At 42.3% G+C, this 20,666-nt stretch overlaps 1 protein-coding gene across 4 annotated transcripts in view; it reads left to right on the top strand.

Moving 5' to 3' along the window:
- The first annotated feature begins 522 nt into the window (after positions 1 to 522).
- Positions 523 to 20,666, top strand: part of LOC138349563 (uncharacterized) — a 33,543-nt gene continuing 13,399 nt past the window's right edge. The window contains exons 1-2 of one of the 4 annotated variants that reach the window (XM_069321825.1): positions 523 to 772; positions 1,654 to 1,808. Coding sequence is in view for 1 of the 4 variants with exons in the window: in XM_069321824.1 (XP_069177925.1) it covers positions 19,706 to 19,735 (30 nt within the window). In the remaining 3 variants the exon portion in view is untranslated. Of the gene's footprint in view, positions 773 to 1,291; positions 1,512 to 1,653; positions 1,809 to 1,893; positions 2,160 to 19,562; positions 19,736 to 20,666 lie in introns of those variants that run through there. The other 3 variants (XM_069321826.1, XM_069321827.1, XM_069321824.1) reach the window with 3 other exon arrangements.

Genomic DNA, 20,666 nt, shown 5'->3' on the forward strand with positions numbered 1-20,666 from the left:
AGCTTCCGTCCTCCGCGACTCTTCATCCACACTTCACTCACCGACTCATTGCAACGCTCCCTCACTCTATATACGCCGTTACTCATTGTCACTCACGCTCCCTGGAGACGAAAATCGCACCCAGCATAGGACGATAATAGTTTGGAGGGTAAACAAAATGGTATCATACCACCATCACCATCACCCCCAACAACACCATCACTACTCCCAGCCCACCCACCCCCAACAACACCTTCGTCATCACCGCCACAATACCATCGTCATTCCAACAACATTATCACCCACAATACCACCATACCACACTATCTTAAACCAACACCATAAAATAATACTATCACCCCCCCCCCTTCCGCCGACAGCACAACCATACCACACCACCACACAACCATAACACACCATTACAACCTCTACACTACCATACCACACCACCACACCATACCACACCATCATAACCCGTCCACCACCAACCAGCAGCAGCCCCAGCAGGTAGAGGCGAGGCGCCCGGCCAGAGTGAGGGCGGCGCTGTAGGAGGCAAGGTCTGGTAAGCGGGAGTGGAGGAGCGGGAGCGCCCACAGTCTCCCTGGTGACTCCAGCCAGCTCGCTCACCAGATCCTGCTAGTGACTCCTTGCCTCGGACCTCAGCCTGGTGCCCGAGGATACCCCCCGTGTGCCAGGGTATGGTGTTGCCTGGTGACCGTGCGAGATTGTGTTGCAACCTGAAGGGTCCTGCACTCACAGTCTTCACCTCCTATAGTGGTGCAGCCTTGCTTATGTGAGTCTTGTTTAGTGGCTCTCTCTCTCTCTCTCTCTCTCTCTCTTACGTTCACTGCCTCTTTTTCTGTCTATTTCTCTCTCGTTGTTTATTTCTCTCTTGTTGTTTATATCTCTCTTTCTGTCTATTACTCTCTTTCTGTCTTTCTTTTTTTACGTCTGACTGCCACACTCTCTCTCTCTCTCTCTCTCTCTCTCTCTCTCTCTCTCTCTCTCTCTCTCTCTCTCTCTCTCTCTCTCTCTCTCTCTCTCTCTCTCTCTCTCTCTCTCTCTCTCTCTCTCTCTCTCTCTCTCTCTCTCTCTCTCTCTCTCTCTTTCTCTCTCAATTAATTTCTCTACAACACACACAGATTACAGTTCTAATATATACTAAGTAAACAGGCACCCTATCTCCAGAAGGTATTGGAGACAGCCATTCAGAATGATATAACAAATTAACGGGTGTGAGCAAGACAGGTTGTGAGTGTGTAGTGGTGCCGAAGTGGCCAGACCGACCAGCTGGGCGGTGAGACGCTCCAGTATGGATCGATCACGCCCCTGCAGTGTGTGTGTGTGTGTGGCCCGCGCCCAGCATGGCACTCCCGGTGTGGCCCTCTCTCTCTCTTGGTGTGTGGCCGCGCTCGATGGCCTGGTCTGGCCCCCACCGGGTTGTTTACTAGCGTTGCCATGGATATTACTGCAGCGTGTCGCATCGTTTTCTTTCATTCTCAGATCCACGTTTTCTCTTTGCTTAGCCTCTGGTGAGAAGTTTGTTGTTGCTGCTGCGTGTGGGTGTGTGAGGCCCTCTTCCTGACGTTTGACATCTGAGCTTTATTTCCATCTTTTTTTCCATGCTGCCGATGACCTGGCGACGACTATGACGGACGGGAGGGACACCAGCAGCACCAGCAACAAGAGAAGATAGGGCGTTACCCTCCCCCGCCCCCCGTCGAACGGAAGGCGCCACCCAGTGCCACAGCATGCAACCTGCTCCCAGCAAGAATCTGCTGCCTGTGGTGACTCGCCTCTATCGTGCCATCTGACGCCTATCCTTCCAAGTGAGTCCTCAACCCTCTTCCTACACCCACCACCACACACCTCCCGGTTACTGGGGTGGCCCCGTTAAGGCCATCATTCCGATATCATTTCAAAGAAAGGAAACGAAATATATGGAAAGAAAGCAAGAAAATTATTTAATAAGAGGGGGAAAGTTAAGCGTGTGATTAAGAAATAAGGAAATGGTATGAGGTATTGCTTTGATTAGTGGCGGTGATGGTGTGGCCATGAGGTAATGGGTGGAGCCCCTGGCGGTGATGGGACGTGCACAGATTGGTCGCTCGCTGGATCAATCAACTAATCAGGTGTTATTGACTTAACATTGCAATGTTAATCTACTGTTGGCACTGACGGTAAGTGTTTTATTTTTGTACATATTTTTTGTTTTTCATTTTAGCTTAGTATTCACTTGCAGTGCGCAAGGAAGTTCCATTGTGACAGTCCATGAGGACCAGTTTGTTGTTCGTGTCGCACAAAATGTCTCAAAATATAATAAAAACTGTTTTCGTAATTTTGACCAATGTTTCGTATTAGGGAGTTAAAACATTTGAAAAGTGATAACTTATGCATTTTTTCGGGTGGTCACAAAAGGTTGCACGTAGTCAAGTACACTTTGAATTTATTTTAATGGGTTTGACACGTTGCAGAATTGAGTATATACCATTAATTAAACCAGGAATGTCAACGTATTGAGACCCATAATGTGAGATTGATTAGCCCAATGGGAACAATATCAAACAGAAACGTTGGCTCAACTTTATCAGCGTTACTTCAACGTTCAGTGTTGAAAACCGTGATTCAGAATTAAATTACCATTACCCATGGATATTGTCCCCACTGGGATCTGTTCACTGGGACTGTCAGTTCCGAACAAACGAGAGCCAGAACGTGCAACATTCCTCAACACCAAACGTAACTTTTATGTGACATTCACATTTCACTCTGCAGAGTAACTTTTGTGTACGTTAATTCTGGATTTGTTTAACGCCTTAATGATACTTTTGAGCTGGACAATTTTAATCAATCATGACATAATGACAGATTTTCTTCCCAGTGTGACAAAAGATAAATTGCAGACTGTTGACGTTACGTTGTACACTAGTCAGCTACTTAAACTATATTCATACTCTTGAAAGGTCACACTGTATTCTGGTCAATCACTTCATTGTATTCACAGTACAGAAGGTCACACTGTATACTGGTTAATCACTACGATTTTCACAGTACTAAAGGTCACACTGTATACTGATCAATCACTACTGTATTCATAGTATTCAAGATCATAATGCTCACTGCAAGGGTCAGAAACTACACTTTATTTATATTCTTAAAGGACACACTGCACACTATTCAGCTACTATATTGTATTTATATACCTGAAGATCACACTGTACCCTGGTAGACCACAGTGATAAAGGTCAAACTGTACACTAATCTGCTACTACAATGTGCTCATAGCTCTGAAGGTTACACTCTACACTGATCTGTTAGTATACTGTACTCATATTGGTCACACTTTACATAGGTGGTATAATGCACTGTATTCATCGTCTGGAAGGTCACACTGTATAGTGATCTACCACTGGTAGTTTGGCATCCATCAGTCTCATTTATCCATCATCCATCCATTTAACTACACTATATAAATAGTAGTTAAATTCACAATTCCAGTGCTGGTCTGCAGCAGTCTTTTTGTGTCATGACAATTTATATATATATATATATATATATATATATATTTATATATATATATATATATATATATATATATATATATATATATATATATATATATATATATATATATATATATATATATAATGTTCACTACATTATGTTCATAGTGATGAAGGTTACTTTCAACACTTGTCAGCAGCTACATTGTACTCAAAGTTTAGTATTAGTAATACTAGTAATACTTGCATCATTAAAATTAACATTGCTATTTCCACTAATTTAGTAGTAGAATTATCAGAAATTTCAAAGTTATACAAATAGATAATAATAGTTAGATAAGAAATGCTGTAGTAATAATATTTGTAGCAAGAATAATTGTAGTAGTAGCAGTAGAAAGGATTAGATGAATACAATAAAATTACAACAGCAGAGGAACGCAATAATAAGAGGAGGATCAGTAAGAGAAGAAGAACAAGAAAAGTGATAGAAGTAGTAATAACAGTAATAGTAATAGTAGCATTAGAAATATTACTAGTAGAAGTATTACTAGTAGAAGTAGTAGAAACGATTGTGAAATATTGTTCGTACTTCCAAGAGAATGGTTTTTTTTCAAGCTTTTTTCATAATTTTGTAGATAATTGATAGTTTTTTTTTTTTTTAAATAACCCATTACTGAGGATTGTTACCAATTTATTGTTTAACTATTTCCTGTATTAATATAATCGTTCAATGTGTACACAGCATAGCTTTAAACAGAATATCAAATATATTTTCAAACAGTACATTTTTTATTAACACATTAGGTACATCTACATTTGTGCAGCTTCTCTAGACTATATGAAGGGAAGTACAGTGTCAAAAGCTAGCTACGTGGTGCTATAAAATCCCCATCACACAGGATGGTTAGTCATAAAAAGGCATGTGTGTTAAGTAGTTTGCACTGGCAAACTCTGGGGGCATTATGAGGATATTATCATCAACATAGGAGTGAATAAGGGAGCAGTGATACTAAAAGTCCCCATCTCGCAGGATGGTTAGTCATACAGGGCCATATACTCAGTGGCCTGCACTGGCAAATTTTAGGTGCAATATGAGGATATCTTCAAGAACACGAGAATGAATAAAGTAATTGCAAAGCTCTGAGTACCTCATGCCAACGGGTCTGAATGGTCTAATAACTGGGCATTCAGTGATGTAGTGTGGAAGATCATGCCGCAGTTCCCGCTCACAGAGTTTGCACCTAGAGTGCTCAGGATTGGGAGATACGTCACCTGTTCAACAAAAAAATAGTTACGTAAACAACTCTACGGTCGTCACTCATCAGCATTCACTACTAGGCTTCTAGGTCTTCTCGAAGCCTCAAGCTGTCCTCAGTCTTAATCCTTCTCATAATTTTGGCATCATCAGCAAACATTGAGAGGAATGAGTCTATACCCTCTGGGAGATAATTTACGTATATCAGAAAAACGATAGGTCCTAGTACAGAACCCTGTAGAACTCCGCTTGTGACTTCACGCCAATCTGAGATCTCACCCCTCACAGTAACTCTCTGCTTTCAATTGCTTAATTAGGAGCCACTGGAGCACCCTTATCCACTGGAGCACCCTACCAGTTAATCGTGCCTGTTTCTCCAACTTATGGATCAGCCTCTTATGGGGTGCTGTGTCAAAGGCTTTCCAACAGCCCAAGAAAATGCAGTCTGCCCAACCTTTTGTTTCTTGCTTGGTCTTTGTCACCTGATCGTAGAATTCTATTAAGCCTGTTAGGAAAGATTTACCATTCCTGAATCCATGCTGGTGGTGTGTCACGCAGTCCCTTCTCTCCAGATGTGCTACTAAGTTTTTTCTCACTCTCTTCTCCATCATCTTGCATGGTATACACGTAAAAGACACTGCCCTGTAGTTCAGTACCTCTTGCCTGTCACCCTTTTTGTATATTGGGACCACATTAGCCATCTTCCACATTTCTGGCAAGTCTCCTGTCTCCCTGTGATCTACTATACACCGTGGAGAGTGGCAAGCAAAGTACGTCTGTGCACTCTTTCAGTGCCCATGGTGAGATTCCGTCCGAACCAACAGCCTTTCTCACGTACAGGTCCTACAGATGCCTTTTTACCCCATCTCTGATAATTTGGAACCCTTCAATGGCCTCCTGGTTTACTGCAACCTCTCCTAGCTCAAGGACTTCATCTCGTTCTGTTGTGAAGACCTCCTGGAATCTCTTTTTGAGTTCTTCATATACCTCTTTGTCATCTCTGTGTACCTGTCCTCACCCGTTTTAAGTTTCACAACCTGTTATTTCTTTGTTGTTATCTTCCTAACATTGTTGTGGAGCAGTTTTGGTTCGTCTTAGGGTTTATTTGCTATATCATTTTTATACTGTTTCTCTGCTTATCTCCTCACACTGGATGTGAGTGTCTGTGCACGTGTGTGTGTACTCACCTAATTGTACTCACCTAATTGTACTCACCTAATTGTGCTTGCGGGGGTTGAGCTTTGGCTCTTTGGTCCCGCCTCTCAACCCTCAATCAACTGGTGTACAGATTCCTGAGCCTACTGGGCTCTATCATATCTACATTTGAAACTGTGTATGGAGTCAGCCTCCACCACATCACTTCCTAGTGCATTCCATTTACTAACTACTCTGACACTGAAAAAGTTCTTTCTAACGTCCCTGTGGCTCATTTGGGTACTCAGCTTCCACCTGTGTCCCCTTGTTCGCGTCCCACCAATGTCGAATAGTTCATCCTTGTTAAACCCTGTCGATTCCCCTGAGGATTTTGTAGGTTGTGATCATGTCCCCCTTACTCTTCTGTCTTCCAGTGTCGTAAGGTGCATTTTCCGCAGCCTTTCCTCATAACTCATGCCTCTTAGTTCTGGGACTAGTCTAGTAGCATACTTTTGGACTTTTTCCAGATTCGTCTTGTGCTTGACAAGGTACGGGCTCCATGCTGGGGCCGCATACTCCAGGATTTGTCTTACATATGTGGTGTACAAGATTCTGAATGATTCCTTACACAGGTTCCTGAACGCCGTTCTGATGTTAGCCAGCCTCGCATATGCCGCAGACGTTATTCTCTTTATGTGGGCTTCAGGAGACAGGTTTGGTGTGGTATCAACTCCTAGATCTTTCTCTCTGTCTGTTTCATTAAGTACTTCATCTCCTATTCTGTATCCTGTGCCTGGCCTCCTGTTTCCACTTCCTAGTTTCATTACTTTGCATTTACTCGGGTTGAACTTCAACAGCCATTTGTTGGACCATTCACTCAGTCTATCCAGGTCATCTTGTAGCCTCCTACTATCATCCTCTGTTTCAATCCTCCTCATAATTTTTGCATCGTCGGCAAACATTGAGTGGAACGAATCTATACCTTCTGGGAGATCATTTACATATACCTGAAACAGTATAGGTCCAAGGACTGACCCCTGCGGGACTCCACTTGTGACGTCTCGCCAATCTGAGACCTCACCCCTCACACAGACTCGTTGTCTCCTGTTGCTTAGGTACTCCTCTATCCACCGGAGTACCTTCCCTTTCACTCCAGCCTGCATCTCCAACTTTCGCACTACCCTCTTGTGTGGCATTGTATCAAAGGCTTTCTGACAATCCAAAAATTTGCAGTCTGCCCACCCTTATCTTTCTTGCCTTATTTTTGTTACCTGGTCGTAGAATTCAAGTAACCCTGTGAGGCAGGACCTGCCATCCCTGAACCCATGTTGATGCTGTGTTACAAAGTTCCTTCGCTCCAGATGCTCCACTACTTTTTTTTCGCACAATCTTCTCCATCAGCTTGCATTGTATGCAGGTTAGGGTGTGAATGTTTGTTTGTGTGTGTATTCACCTAGTTTTATTCACCTAGTTGTGCTTGCAGGGGTTGAGCTCTGGCTCTTTTGGCCCGACTCTCAACTGCCAATCGATCAATTTGTTTCACACATACCCCCAGGAAGCAGCCCGTAATAACTAATTCTCAGGTACCTATTTAGTGCTAGGTGAAAAAGTGCATCAGGATAAAAAACTCCCGAGCGCTGTCCACTCAGCCACCAGGCCCCCTTCTTGTGTGTGTGTGTGTGTGTGTGTGTGTGTGTGTGTGTGTGTGTGTGTGTGTGTGTACTCACCTAGTTGCGCTTACGGGGGTTGAGCTCTGGCTCTTTGTTCCCGCCTCTCAACAGTCAATCTACTGGTGTTCAGATTCCTGAGCCTACTGGGCTCTATCATATCTACATTTGAAACTGTGAATGGAGTCAGCCTCCACTACATCACTTCCTAGTGCATTCCATTTACTAACATATATATATTTTCCATATATAGAACATTCCATACATGTATGTGTGTGTGTGTTCACCTAGTTGTTCACCTAGTTGTGTTTGCGGGGGTTGAGTTTTGCTCTTTCAGCCCGCCTCTCAACTGTCAATCAACTGTTTACTAACTACTTTTTTCCCACACCATACACACACACACACACACACACACACACACACACACACACACACACACACACACACACACACACACACACACACACACACACACACCAGGAAGCAGCCCGTGACAGCTGACTAACTCCCAGGTACCTATTTACTGCTAGGTAACAGGGGCATTAAGGGTGAAAGAAACTTTGCCCATTTGTTTCTGCCTCGTGCGGGAATCGAACCCGCGCCACAGAATTACGAGTCTTGCACGCTATCCACCAGGCTACCAGGCCCCCTACCAGATGTGTGTGTGTGTGTTTCTGTCCCCTACTCGTGGGGTCCGTGGTTCGAGTCATGTATATATATATATATATATATATATATATATATATATATATATATATATATATATATATATATATATATATATATATATATATATATACATATATATATATATATATATATATATATACATATATATATATATACATATATATATATATATATATACATATATATATATATATATATATATACATACATATATATATATATATATATATATATATATATATACATATATATATATATATATATATACATATATATATATATATATATATATATACATATATATATATATATATATATATATATATATATATATATATATATATATATATATATATATATATATATTTATTATATAAGGCCCATTGGCCCATACGAGGCAGTTCCTATTATACAAAGATTAATCAGGTGTAATTAACCTGTTATGTTGAACATTGTCTTCTGTGTTGGCATCGTTATGTTCTGGTCTTGTCCTTACTCTCATGGTGGGTAGAGTAAATAGTTCCGTGATTTGGGTGTTCATCGTAGGTTGTTCTATTCTTATGTGAATTGCCTCAAGAATTTGTAATCTTCTTGCATCTTGGGTTTTGTCTTTTATATAGGTATTTTTGTTCAACATTTCTCTTGTTAGAGTGATGTCATGGGCTTGTCTCATGTGATTCCTGGGGGCACCGGATTGAAGATGACATGTCAAACGCCTCGTCTGCTTGGTCGACATCATATCTATGTACTTAGATTGAAGGTTACATCCTTCGTGGGGGCAAGTGTACATGTATACAACGCTTGACTGCTGTAGAGGGTTCTCCGTCGGCTTCGGGCTGTTTTTGATAAGGAGTTCGGAAGTCTTCTTGGTTTTGTAGAATATTATCAGGTTTATGTTTTGGTTAGGAGTAATGCTTTTTACTCCTTTACGGATTATTTCTTTCATTATTCTTTCCTCTTTTTTATGTTCTCTGTGCATGGTTGATTTGTAATATAATTTTATTGGAGGTGTTGTGGTTTCTGTTCTAGGTTCTGAATTATACCAACGGTCCAAGTGTCTTCTTATAGCAGCGTTTATTTCCGTGTTGCTATATCCGTTGCTCACCAATACCTGTGTTATTCTTTCAAACTCTCTACTCACGTTGCTCCATTCGGAGCAGTGGGTAAGCGCTCGGCGAATATAAACATTGAGAACACTGGCTTTGTATCTTTGGGGGCACTCACTTCTACCGTTCAGGCATAATCCTATGTTGGTGGGCTTGGTATATACGTAGGTGCTTAAAGAGGTTCCTGTTTTTGTTATTAGTACATCCAAGAATGGTAGACTGTTATTTTTCACTATTTTCATGTGTAAATCGGAGTACTGACTCTCTCTCTAGATGACTTTTTAGATCAATTAGTTCGTCTGAGTCTTTTACTATGATGAATATGTCATCGACATAATGGCAATATACGGTTGGCTTTTGTCTGCTACTGAAGACTTTGTCTTCGATAGTTCCCATATAAAAATTAGCAAATAAAACTCCTAATGGAGAGCCCATTGCTACTCCGTCTATTTGTAGATACATGTCTCCTTGTGGACTGATGAAAAGGGCTTCCTTTGTACATGCTTCGATAAGACTCTTCAAGTGTGGCTCGGGTATGTCTAATTTGGGGGTGCTCTCGTCTCTGTATACTCTGTCCAGTATCATTCCTATGGTTGTGTCGACTGGGACGTTGGTAAATAGGAATTCGACGTCCAGGGAAGCAATGATTCCATCGGGCTGAGTAGATTTGAATTAATCAAATCTACTGAAGTATGTAAATCTAGAGAAAGTATGGGCCTATTGGCCCATAGTTCCTCTTGATGCTTCTATATTGGTTCGGAGTCTTGACGTGGGTAGAATATAGTTGTGCATTATTTGGCTGTGGATTGCTGGAGTTGACATTTTGATATGTAGTGCCTCGCAGATGTCGAGCCGCCTGCTATCGCTGTATCTATCGATGATTTCTGTGTTGTTTGTTAAGATTTCTCTGGTGATGGTCTGATTGTGAGAGGAGATTATATGTTCCTTTATGGAGCCCTGTTGTTTATGCATTATTAATCTCTTTTTAAAGAGACGTTGTTGTCTTACCTATATATTGAGTTCTTTGGGGCTTACACTCCTCAAGTGGGCATTTGAAGACATTGACGACGTTAGTTTCCTTCAAGGATTCTGCTTTGTGTCTGGGGAGTTTTTCATAAGGCCAACCTACTCATGTGTGTGTAGGTTTCTTGCTGTAGCACGAGTTTACAAACGGGTATAGGGAAGAAAGAAAAGATGAACCACACGTAGTACTGCATCCCTTCTTACCAGATTGAAAGCATTTTTAAAATCCAATTTTATCAGGTTTTTTCCGTCTGTAATGTTGGCAATGTAGGCTTTAACTGTATTAGCCGCTGCCTCACACCCTTGGGGAATATTAAACCCAAGCTGTTTTGGCTTCAGCATGTCTGCTGCTGCCTGGCTAACTGTTCTAGCAGCAGCCTTAGCGACGAGGCGCTGAAGTGAATTGCCCACAGTTATCGGTCTGATTCCTCTATCCCTTTTCCTCATGGCACAGAGGGTAGCTCCAAAAAAGAGGCCGTATGGTCTCTGGTGTGTTGCCAGCTAGACATGTGTTGGAGAATATATAGTTAGTTCCACCAGGAGGTCCTGTGCAATGTCTCCCAGTACAGGGTTGAGCATTTGTTTGATGTGGATGGGTTTTAAACCTGTGAACCCGCCTGCTGATCCTGGCGGGAAGGATAAAGCTGCTTTGTGCACCTTGGATTCGAGCACACACAGGGGGTTTCTGCTCTAGTGACACCTACTAGTGGAACACTGTCATCACATTAAGCTCTGGGTGGGTGTTTCCATCTCAGGGCTTGTGCTGTATCGGCATCTATGGTGGCAAATGTGTTCTCGCTGGTGATAACTCGGATCGCCCCTAATGTGTTGCCTTCTCCTATTTTCTTGCTGTTGTTGTTGCTCTGATTTTGAATGCCTCGGTTCTGTTGACAATACCTCTCTTGCGGTGGGTGTTTTTGCCACTGGTGGGGAGGAGTGCCTAGTTGTCCTCTCTAGGAAAACTATAGCCATAATGACTGAGGAAGCTAGTGATTTGTCTCTCCTTGCAGGGACAGCTAGACATATGTTAACAAACCGAAGAAGGTTGCGCCCTATATATCTATATAAATAAAAATGGAAATGTTCGTTTGTTCAAAATCGCTAATCTCCGTAAGTTATTCATCGACTGCTTTGAAATTTTCACACAACATTCCATTAGCATCCGAGCGCGATTTTATTTACATACAATATAGCTGTCACGTCTGTGACGGATGTTACGGCCACTATGGGTCGCAACCAGGTTCTTAGCTGGAGGAACCAGAGTACTAGTATCCGACCCCAAGTCGGTAGTGGCTTTTAAGGAATAGGCTTGGTAATGCAAGTAAAAAAAAAACAATGGGGGGAGTTGAAAGTAATACGACACTTCATCCTTTATCAATATATTCACTTATTATCACTTTCCAATCACCTTATATAGAAAATAGAAAATCATAATCGAAGTATTACTACACTGATATATACACATGTGACGCTCTCATAGGACACTAAACGCTCCTCGATGCTAACGCAATGCAGCCTTATCAACTTCCGTGTTTCCTCAACACAAAGTACCGTCCTCAACCAGTACTGGGAAACACCAACGAGCCTACCCTAGCCATGGGCCAGCCTATCTACAGTCTCACTAGGTGCTCCTTGTGAACGCCCACCATCACTCTCCAGCCTGGTGCTGGCAGAGAACATCAGCCTCGCGCTGCTGGGCCTCTACACCAACAAATACAAGGGTAGCAAACCCCTGGCAGGAGCTTCTTGCAACTAGCTAGTTACACTCCTCCGTAGCACCTCACTGTCGGTCGTCTCTTCCTCTAGCCAGTCCCGGGATATGCAGAATTCTGTCACTGTCATTTCACAGGCAGACAGCAGATACTACTCAGTTCCTCTTCGGCGGCGGCTCACTGCTCAAGTAAAGCAGAATAGAGTAGAGAGATAATAGGGTGCCCTGGGTAGACTGCCAGTCTTCGTACCACCGCAGCCCTACGTCGCCTCTGTAGATACAGACACGTCATCAGTAAACTGGTCAGTACATTGTGAAAATAGGAAATACCAGTTACGTACTCTGACATTGACATACACCTCATATCACAATAGATGGCGTTGATTTCTAGGCGCCACCTCACCAGAGGTCAGCTACAGCGACTCATCGGGCTGACCAAGGCAGAAATCTAGAGTCTCTTGCAGGTATCATACTCCCAACGCCAGATGGCGTCGTCCATTATTGGGGGTTTAGGGAGCAGACCCACAGATGGCGCTGACGTCGCTACTCCACTCTCCATCGATGTAGTCGGGTTCGTAACGCGACAAAATACAAGCCTTTTGGAAAACTGAGTTTTTCAAGTGTTTTTCATGTCAGGGAAATCTTCGAAACCTCTTTACCGATTGCTTTGAAATTTTGACACAACGTTGCATTCGAATAGACGCGTGTTTTTATATACCTATTATATATATGCTTCACCTGTGACAAGAAAAAACATGCTTTTTTGAAAAATAGCTCCATCTGTTGGACGTAAGAGCAACACACGCTGTAATCTCCAAAAGTTCTTCACCGACTGCTTTGAAATTTTGACATAACTTTCCATTCGAATACGAGCATGTTTTCATATAACTACTATATAGATGCCACACCTGTGACAGGTAAAAACATGGTTTTTTCAAACAACGCATTTTGTTGTATGTAATAGCAACACACATGCTATTCTAATTATGTTACAATTCCATTTAAATGTTTTCGATTGCATTGATAAATTGGTTTTTCATAGATTTTGATTTATTTTCATTTTGATTTAATTATTTTGAGTGACATTGCATTGGAATTAAACTGTGTTGTTTACCTACTGTTCATTTCTTAAGTATAAGTATAAATGCAACACCTGTGACAGTTAAAAAAAAAAATTTAAGAAACAGCGCCATCTATTGCACCTAAGAGCAACACACACTATACTAAATATGTTACGATTTTATTTCAATGTTTCCGATTGCATTGACATATGGAATTTACATAGATTTTGATTTATTTTCATTTGGATTTAACTATTATGAGTGACATTGCATTAGAATGGTGCTGTGTTGTTTACCATACCGTTCATTTCGTGAATATAAGTATAGATGCCACACCTGCGACAGGAAAAAAAATGTTTTTTTTTTTTAAACAGAGCCATCTGTTGCACGTAAGAGCAACAAACATTATACTAAATATGTTACGATTCCATTTCAATTTTTCCAATCTCATTGATTTATTGAATTTTCATAGATTTCGATTTATTGTAATTTTGATTTAATTATTTTGTATGACATTGCATTGGAATTGAGCTGCATTGTCTACCATACCTTTCATTTCATGAGTATAGTTTATTTTTTTATTTTGTTTATTTCATTTCGTTTTTTTAACTGTTTTTCTTATATTTTAGTGATGGGAACATCAGCAACCAGATTCACAAACAGTTACGCAATTACTTACGAACGTGTACATCTTTCCTCAGTCTTTGACGTTTTTGGTTACATTTATTAAACAGTCTACAAGCACAAAAATCTGCAAATCAACTGTTGTTATTGTTTTAAACAACCTCCTGGTGCTTCGGAGCTCATTAACTGTTAAATAATTGTAAACAAAGCCGCCAAGGATTGATAAAACATGTACAAGTTCGTAAGTGCCTGCGTAACTGCTTCCTGAATCTGACCACAGATCATTTGATGTTCCCAGTTTTCTGATGGGAACATCAGATCACTTGGGAATGCATTGGACGAAGGAGTGTGGAATGATGGGGAGGACGAGGGGACGGGAGTGGGGGATGGTGGGGACGAGGGAACAGGAGAATGGTTAATGGTGGGGAGGACAAGGAGACAGGGAATGGGGGATGGAGGGGGTGGATGGAAGAGAGGACTAGGGAACGGGGGGAGTGGGGAATGGTTAGGAGGATGAGGGGATGTTGGAGAGAGGAATTGTGGGGAAGACAAAGTGACGGGGGATGGGGAGGAATGGTGGAAAGGACGAGGGAATGGGGGAGTGGGGAATGATTGAGAGGATGGCAGGACAGGGGAGTGAGGAATGGTTGCGAGGATGAGGGGACGGGAGGAGAGGGGAATGGTTGGGTGGACTGGGAGACAAGGGAAGGTAGCCACAGCAACACGTGGCCGGGTACAGCTAGTGTGGATATATATATATATATATATATATATATATATATATATATATATATATATATATATATATATATATATATATATATATATATATATATATATATATATATATATATATATATATATATATATATATGTTGTATAAATTGTATGCGTAACGCATGTATGCGAATAGATACGTTATTATTTATAATTGTTTATTCGGGAATATGCATCTGAGTAAGCCTGGCAGTGCCATAAGAATCTGCAAGAGAGTACTAGTGAAATGTGGCGCGCGGTCACCGCAGATATTTCTTCTTCAGGCTTCGTTTTGTAAATAGAATACAATTAAAACAGTACAGTGGATGGCATCAATTTGTGCTTATTAGCTAATATATTGAGGTTTGGTAAATTTTTAGAGGACCTCAGGCCTTCACAGCAGCTGTTACGGTGCTTTTCTAATTGTGTTTACCTAGTTTGACTTTGAAAGATACTGTTTCTCATTGAAGTCTATAACAGCACTTCAGATAATTTTGTTTTCTTGTCTTGCATATGCAAATTATCATGCAATTCCTCTGTTCATTTCATCGTGTCATATTTATGTTGTAGAGAATTGTGACTCCAATCTGTCTCACGAATTTTCATTTCATATTTCAGATGTTTAATTTTCTTCGTGTTTCATGTTTCATATTTCTGTAAGGGGGAAATCTGATCTTGTGAGGTTGGGGAGATTTACTCTACAGAATTGTTTCTTAAGGTTCGCATTAAACCATTTAAGGACTGTATATTTTAGTACAAGAGCTAGCACCATATAATATCTAGATTATCTAATCTGGATGTGAGCACCAAACTATAAATGTAATTTTCAGTTTATGCTTGAACACCATGCTGCAGCTGTATTCTCCAATTTAGATGTATCATATGTTGTAATTTGCTTTTGCACTTATTGGCTTCAGAACTCTGCAATACCAGTAGTCGTCTCTCTCAGTACAGCACAGGTCTCTATCATCACGACATGCGACCCATTAAAACACAGGAGTCTCGCTACAATTCAGGACTCTTAATAATGAACTGGGCTCTCTCACTACAGTAACAGTTCTCATAATAGTAAAGGTTTCTCACACTTTAGAACAGATCTCTTATGCTACAGCCATGGCATTCGCAATAAAATACAGACTTTCACTACAGCGCATGTCTTCAAATGTAGCACTGGACGTTTACTATAGCACAGAATCCTCTGCTATCACTAACGTACGCTCACTATAATATTGGACTCACATTACAACACAGACCTCTCACTACAGAGTCAGACTCGATACAGAATATGACTCTCTCACTAGAGCACCAGACTCTTTCAGTAATATAATTACTGAAGTAATATAAATAATAAAAGTAATTTAATTACTGAAAGTAATTTAATTACTGAAAATATTTTCATTACTGAAAGTAATTTACATACTCTCATCTTAACGGACAACAGGTCTTTATTACTACAGCACAGGACTCTAAATACAGTATAGGAATCTCACAACAACACTGGATTCTCTCACTTAAGCACATGACTCTCACTACAACACTAGACTCTATCATTACAACATAGGATTCTCATTACAGTTTGTGACTCCGAACACGGAACGGGATTCTCACTCCAGCACAGGACACTTTTGCTGCCATACAGGACTTTAACTACAGTTTAAAATACTACATAGCATGATTCACTACAACACCGTACTTTCACTATAACGCACGACCCTTAAACTACAGCAGAAGACTCTCAGTATATCATTAGATTCTCATTACAGCACAAAACTTTTACAACATCTAATGACTCTTTTGTTGCAACAAAGGACTCTTTGAGTCCTTTGGATTTAGTCAAGGATTTACAATCCTTGACTCCCACTGCATCACAGGTGTCTCGCTGAATCACAGGATTTTCTCTACAGTAAAGAACTCTTGCTACATAACCGGACACAAATGCAGCTCAGGTTTATTGCTAAAATAATAGAAATACTATTCCAAAGGACTCTAACTGCAGCACAGGACTCTCTCATTATGACATAGAACTCTCACAACAACTCAAGAGTCTTATTAAAACCCAAAACACTCTCCTTCCAACAAAGGACTCATAGTGCTACATAGGACTCACATTGTTACACAGGACTCACTACACCGCATGAAACTCTCACTATTTTTCACTCACTCACATAAGGAGTCTTGCTAAACTAGAGGACACCCTTACTGGAGCCCATGAGTCTCACTACCACTGAAAAAAATTCTCTAACTTCAGCATAGAACCCTTATTAAAACCCAGTAATCCCTCTCTAGAACACGGTAAGGGTCATATGTATTACAGTAAGGAATTCTCTCTCACTACAGTACAGGACTCTCACATTAAAACATGGGACTTTCACTACTGCACAGTCCTCTAACTACAGCAATAAAATCTCGAGTTACAGCATAGACTGTCTCAATGCAACAGGTCGAGATAAATGAGCAGCAATGATTGAGGTTGGTGAGAGGTTGTGTGTGGAGAGGTAAGGCAGGGAGGAAGACTACAGTGAAGTCGAGTGAGTAGGTTGAATATAATGAAGCAGAGCTGAGCTAGGCGTCGATAATGGTGAAGCAGACCACGGAGGTCGACTGTTGTGAGGCAGGCCAGGGAGGTCGACTATTGTGAGACAGGCCAGGGAAGTCGACCATTGTGAGACAGGCCAGTGAGGGCAACTATTGTGAGGCAGGCCAGGGAGGTTGAGTATTGTGAGGCAGGCCAGGGAGGTCGAGTATTGTGAGGCAGGCCAGGGAGGTCGAGTATTGTGAGGCAGGCCAGGGAGGTCGAATACTGTGGGGCAGGCCAGAGAGGTCGAGTATTGTGAGGCAGGCCAGGGAGGTGGAGGGTGAATCGACAGTCAAAGTGGCCTTGAACACAGTTTATATTAAAGTAAATGTATTGTTTGGGTGTGAATATGAATGCAGCCAGCCAGGCAGCCAGCCAGCCATCCAGCCAGCCAGCCAGGCAGCCAGCCAGCCAGGCAGCCAGCCATCCATCCATCCATCCATCCAGCCAGCCAGCCAGCCAGCCAGCCAGCCAGCCAGCCAGCCAGCCAGCCAGCCAGCCATCCAACCATCCAGCCAGCCAGCCAGGCAGGAATTCAGCCAGCCAGCCAGGCAGGAATTCAGCCAGCCAGCCAGCCAGTCACCCAGCCAGTCACCCAGCCAGTCAGCCAGCTAGCCAGCCAGCTAGCCAGGCAGGCAGGCAGGAATTCAGCCAGCAACTCAGCCAGGCAGCCAGCCAGGCAGCCACCCAGCTAGCCACCCAGCCAGCCAAACAGCCAGCCAGGTAGCCAGCCAGCATGTGAACCAAACACCCGGCCAGCCGGCCAGCGAGCCAGCTAGGCTGCAAAGTATGCAGTCAACCAGCCTGCCACCCAACCAACCAACTGGCCAGCCAGACATCTAGCCAGTTAGGCATCCTACCAATCATCCAGACTAACAACCAACAAGCCGACCAGATAGGCACCCTACCAACTATTTAGCCTGTCACCCTATTAATCATCCAGTTAGGATCCTTATCGACACTGAGCTAGGCACCCTGTCAGTCATGCAGCTAGGCACCCTATCAGTCATGCAGCTAGGCACCCTACCAACCATCCAGTTAGGTACCCCTACAACCATCCAGCTCGTCACCCTACTAACTATCATGCTAGGCACCCTAGTAAGGATCCAACTGGGCACCCTGACAAGCATCCAACTGGGCATCCTGGAATCTAGTTTAATTAGTCAAATTCCCAACAGAAAAATCAGCCATCATTTTATACCATTAATAGTATATAAATATTATTAACTGACTATTTCCGTTATTATTGACAACATTAATTTTTTTAATCTGATGATGCTTGATATAGCAGAATTTCCCTATATCTTTCCCTCTCTCTTTTTCATTCTATCGTAATGTCACTCTTTCTCTCTCTCTTTCTTTCTTTCTTTCTTTCTTTCTTTCTTTCTTTCTTTCTTTCTTTCTTTCTTTCTTTCTTTCTTTCTTTCTTTCTTTCTTTCTTTCCCTCTCTCTCTCTCTCTCTCTCTCTCTCTCTCTCTCTCTCTCTCTCTCTCTCTCTCTCTCTCTCTCTCTCTCTCTCTCTCTCTCTCTCTCTCTCTCTCTCTCTCTCTCTCTCTCTCTCTCTCTCTCTCCTAAGGATTTATTTGCCTTCTCTTTTGTGTGTCTAACTATTGATTTTAAGATATTTTAGGGCCTCACATTAACTGTTTCGTCGTCTGAATGCTGGGTTTTGATTGGATATTAATGGTGTGGGGTATTATTGGTGTGGGCATGAATGGTGTGGGGTATATATGGCTTGGGTATAAATGGTGTGGGTATGAATGGAGGTGTTAATGGTGTTGGTGCAAATGTTGTGGGTATGAATGTAAAGGAGTTAATGGTTGAAGAATGAACTGTAATGTGTTAATAGTATTTTCATGAATGACGCCAGAATGAATGACATTGATAGACGATAGGAGCTTTAAAAAGTGTTTTGGAACTTGCTTCAATTTTTTGTATTAAGATCGTGTTTGAAGGCATAGTAAATTAAGATTCTAGCAAGCGTTGTGCGGTTGCGGTGTGTGTGTGATGTGGGCGTGTTGCGGGACGATATGTGGGCGTGGTGGGAGCCTGGGGTTAACATAGTGTGGGCGTGGTGTGGAAGCGATTCGGGCGGCTGATTGGTGTTGTGTGGGCGGGTTTTTTATTTGGGCGTTGCTTTGTGTGGGCGTTGAAAGGAAAGAGGCCGGTGTGGGCGTGGGGAGTATGCCAAACATAGAGTACGGCCGGTGGCGCAGTATACTAACACGAGGGGTATACCTCAAAGGTGAGAGAGGGGGAGAAGGAAGGGAGGAGGGGGCTCGAGATTGGGGATAGAAGGGAAGGGGTAGGTAGGAGGGAGGGATGAAGGAGAGGGGGAGGAGGAGCGAGAGGGAGAGGGAGGGGCAACAATACCCCCTCCCCCCACTTCGCTTCTCCCCCTCCCCCAACTCCTCCCAACCCCACCACCACCGAAATGACGAGCCGAGAAGGCAGCGAGTTGGTGTGTTGGTAGTGGTGGTGGTAGTGGTGGTGGTGGTGTAGCAGGTGGTGGTGATGGTGGTGGTATTAGTGGTGGCAGTGGAGTCTCGCTACCATATACTCTCCCCTTCTCCCTTCTTTATTCTCCCTCATACTTGGATTACACTTACTCCTGATCCGCCATGACAGCTGTCACCCTTGCAATATACGAGGTAGGTATGGGTGTGGCACCATTCCATGCAGGATGAGAGGTTGCAAGTTTGACGGTGTTTGGTGTAGACTGTAATGCTGAAGTGTTTACCTCTGTACGGGTGTACCTCTGTCGAATGTTTCACTATAGAATGCACTGCTATGACAGGTACTTTGTAGGGAGTATCGCAATCGAATGTAAAGTTGCAGGCTGTTTAGCTGTACACTTCTCAGAATGTAGAATACAATCTATTCTAGAATCGAATAGAATGTGGTGTAAAGGGTACTGGATGTAGGGATGTAGGGTGTAAAGGGTATAGGGTGCGTGGGCGTGAGGTTACGTTAAAGTGTGGTGTCTCAGAATGCAGAGGGTTAATGGATAGAATGTGAGGTTATAAAATTGTGAAGATGTGCGTGCGATGATGTAGAAATACATAGAGTGATGAGGTTAAAAAGTTGTTATTGTGCCTTGTAAGAGTGAAATAGTGTGAGAGAGCAAGGTTGCGTGTGTGAAAGTGCAAATATATGAGGGCATTGCGGTGTGACGGCCAAAGAGTGTAATATAAAATGGTTGCGAGGGTGTAAGAATACAGGGGCTTAAGAATATAAGGTTGTAGGAATGTGAGGGGTGTAGGAATATGAAAGTGCAAAAATGTGAGGGTGAAAGAATGTGAGGGTATAAGAATGTGAGGGGATATACGAATATGAGTAAATAACACTGTGATAGTGTGTTTGAGAATGTAAGAATGCTAGGGTGTGTGTGAGTGTGTGTGTGTGTGTGAGGGTGTGAAAATGGTGAGGTTGTAGTTATGAGACGGAATATATCTTTAAAGTTGTATATACTTGAGGAGTATAAGTGTATGCACCGAGGTAAGTGAAGCTTGTAAGCTTCACAGTCAATATAAAACCCAAACACACTCCGTCACCAAAGGCTATTTACCATTATTTCAAGAA

Source organism: Procambarus clarkii, chromosome 10 (genome assembly GCF_040958095.1).
Source record: "Procambarus clarkii isolate CNS0578487 chromosome 10, FALCON_Pclarkii_2.0, whole genome shotgun sequence".
Classification (NCBI taxonomy): Eukaryota; Metazoa; Arthropoda; class Malacostraca; order Decapoda; family Cambaridae; genus Procambarus; species Procambarus clarkii.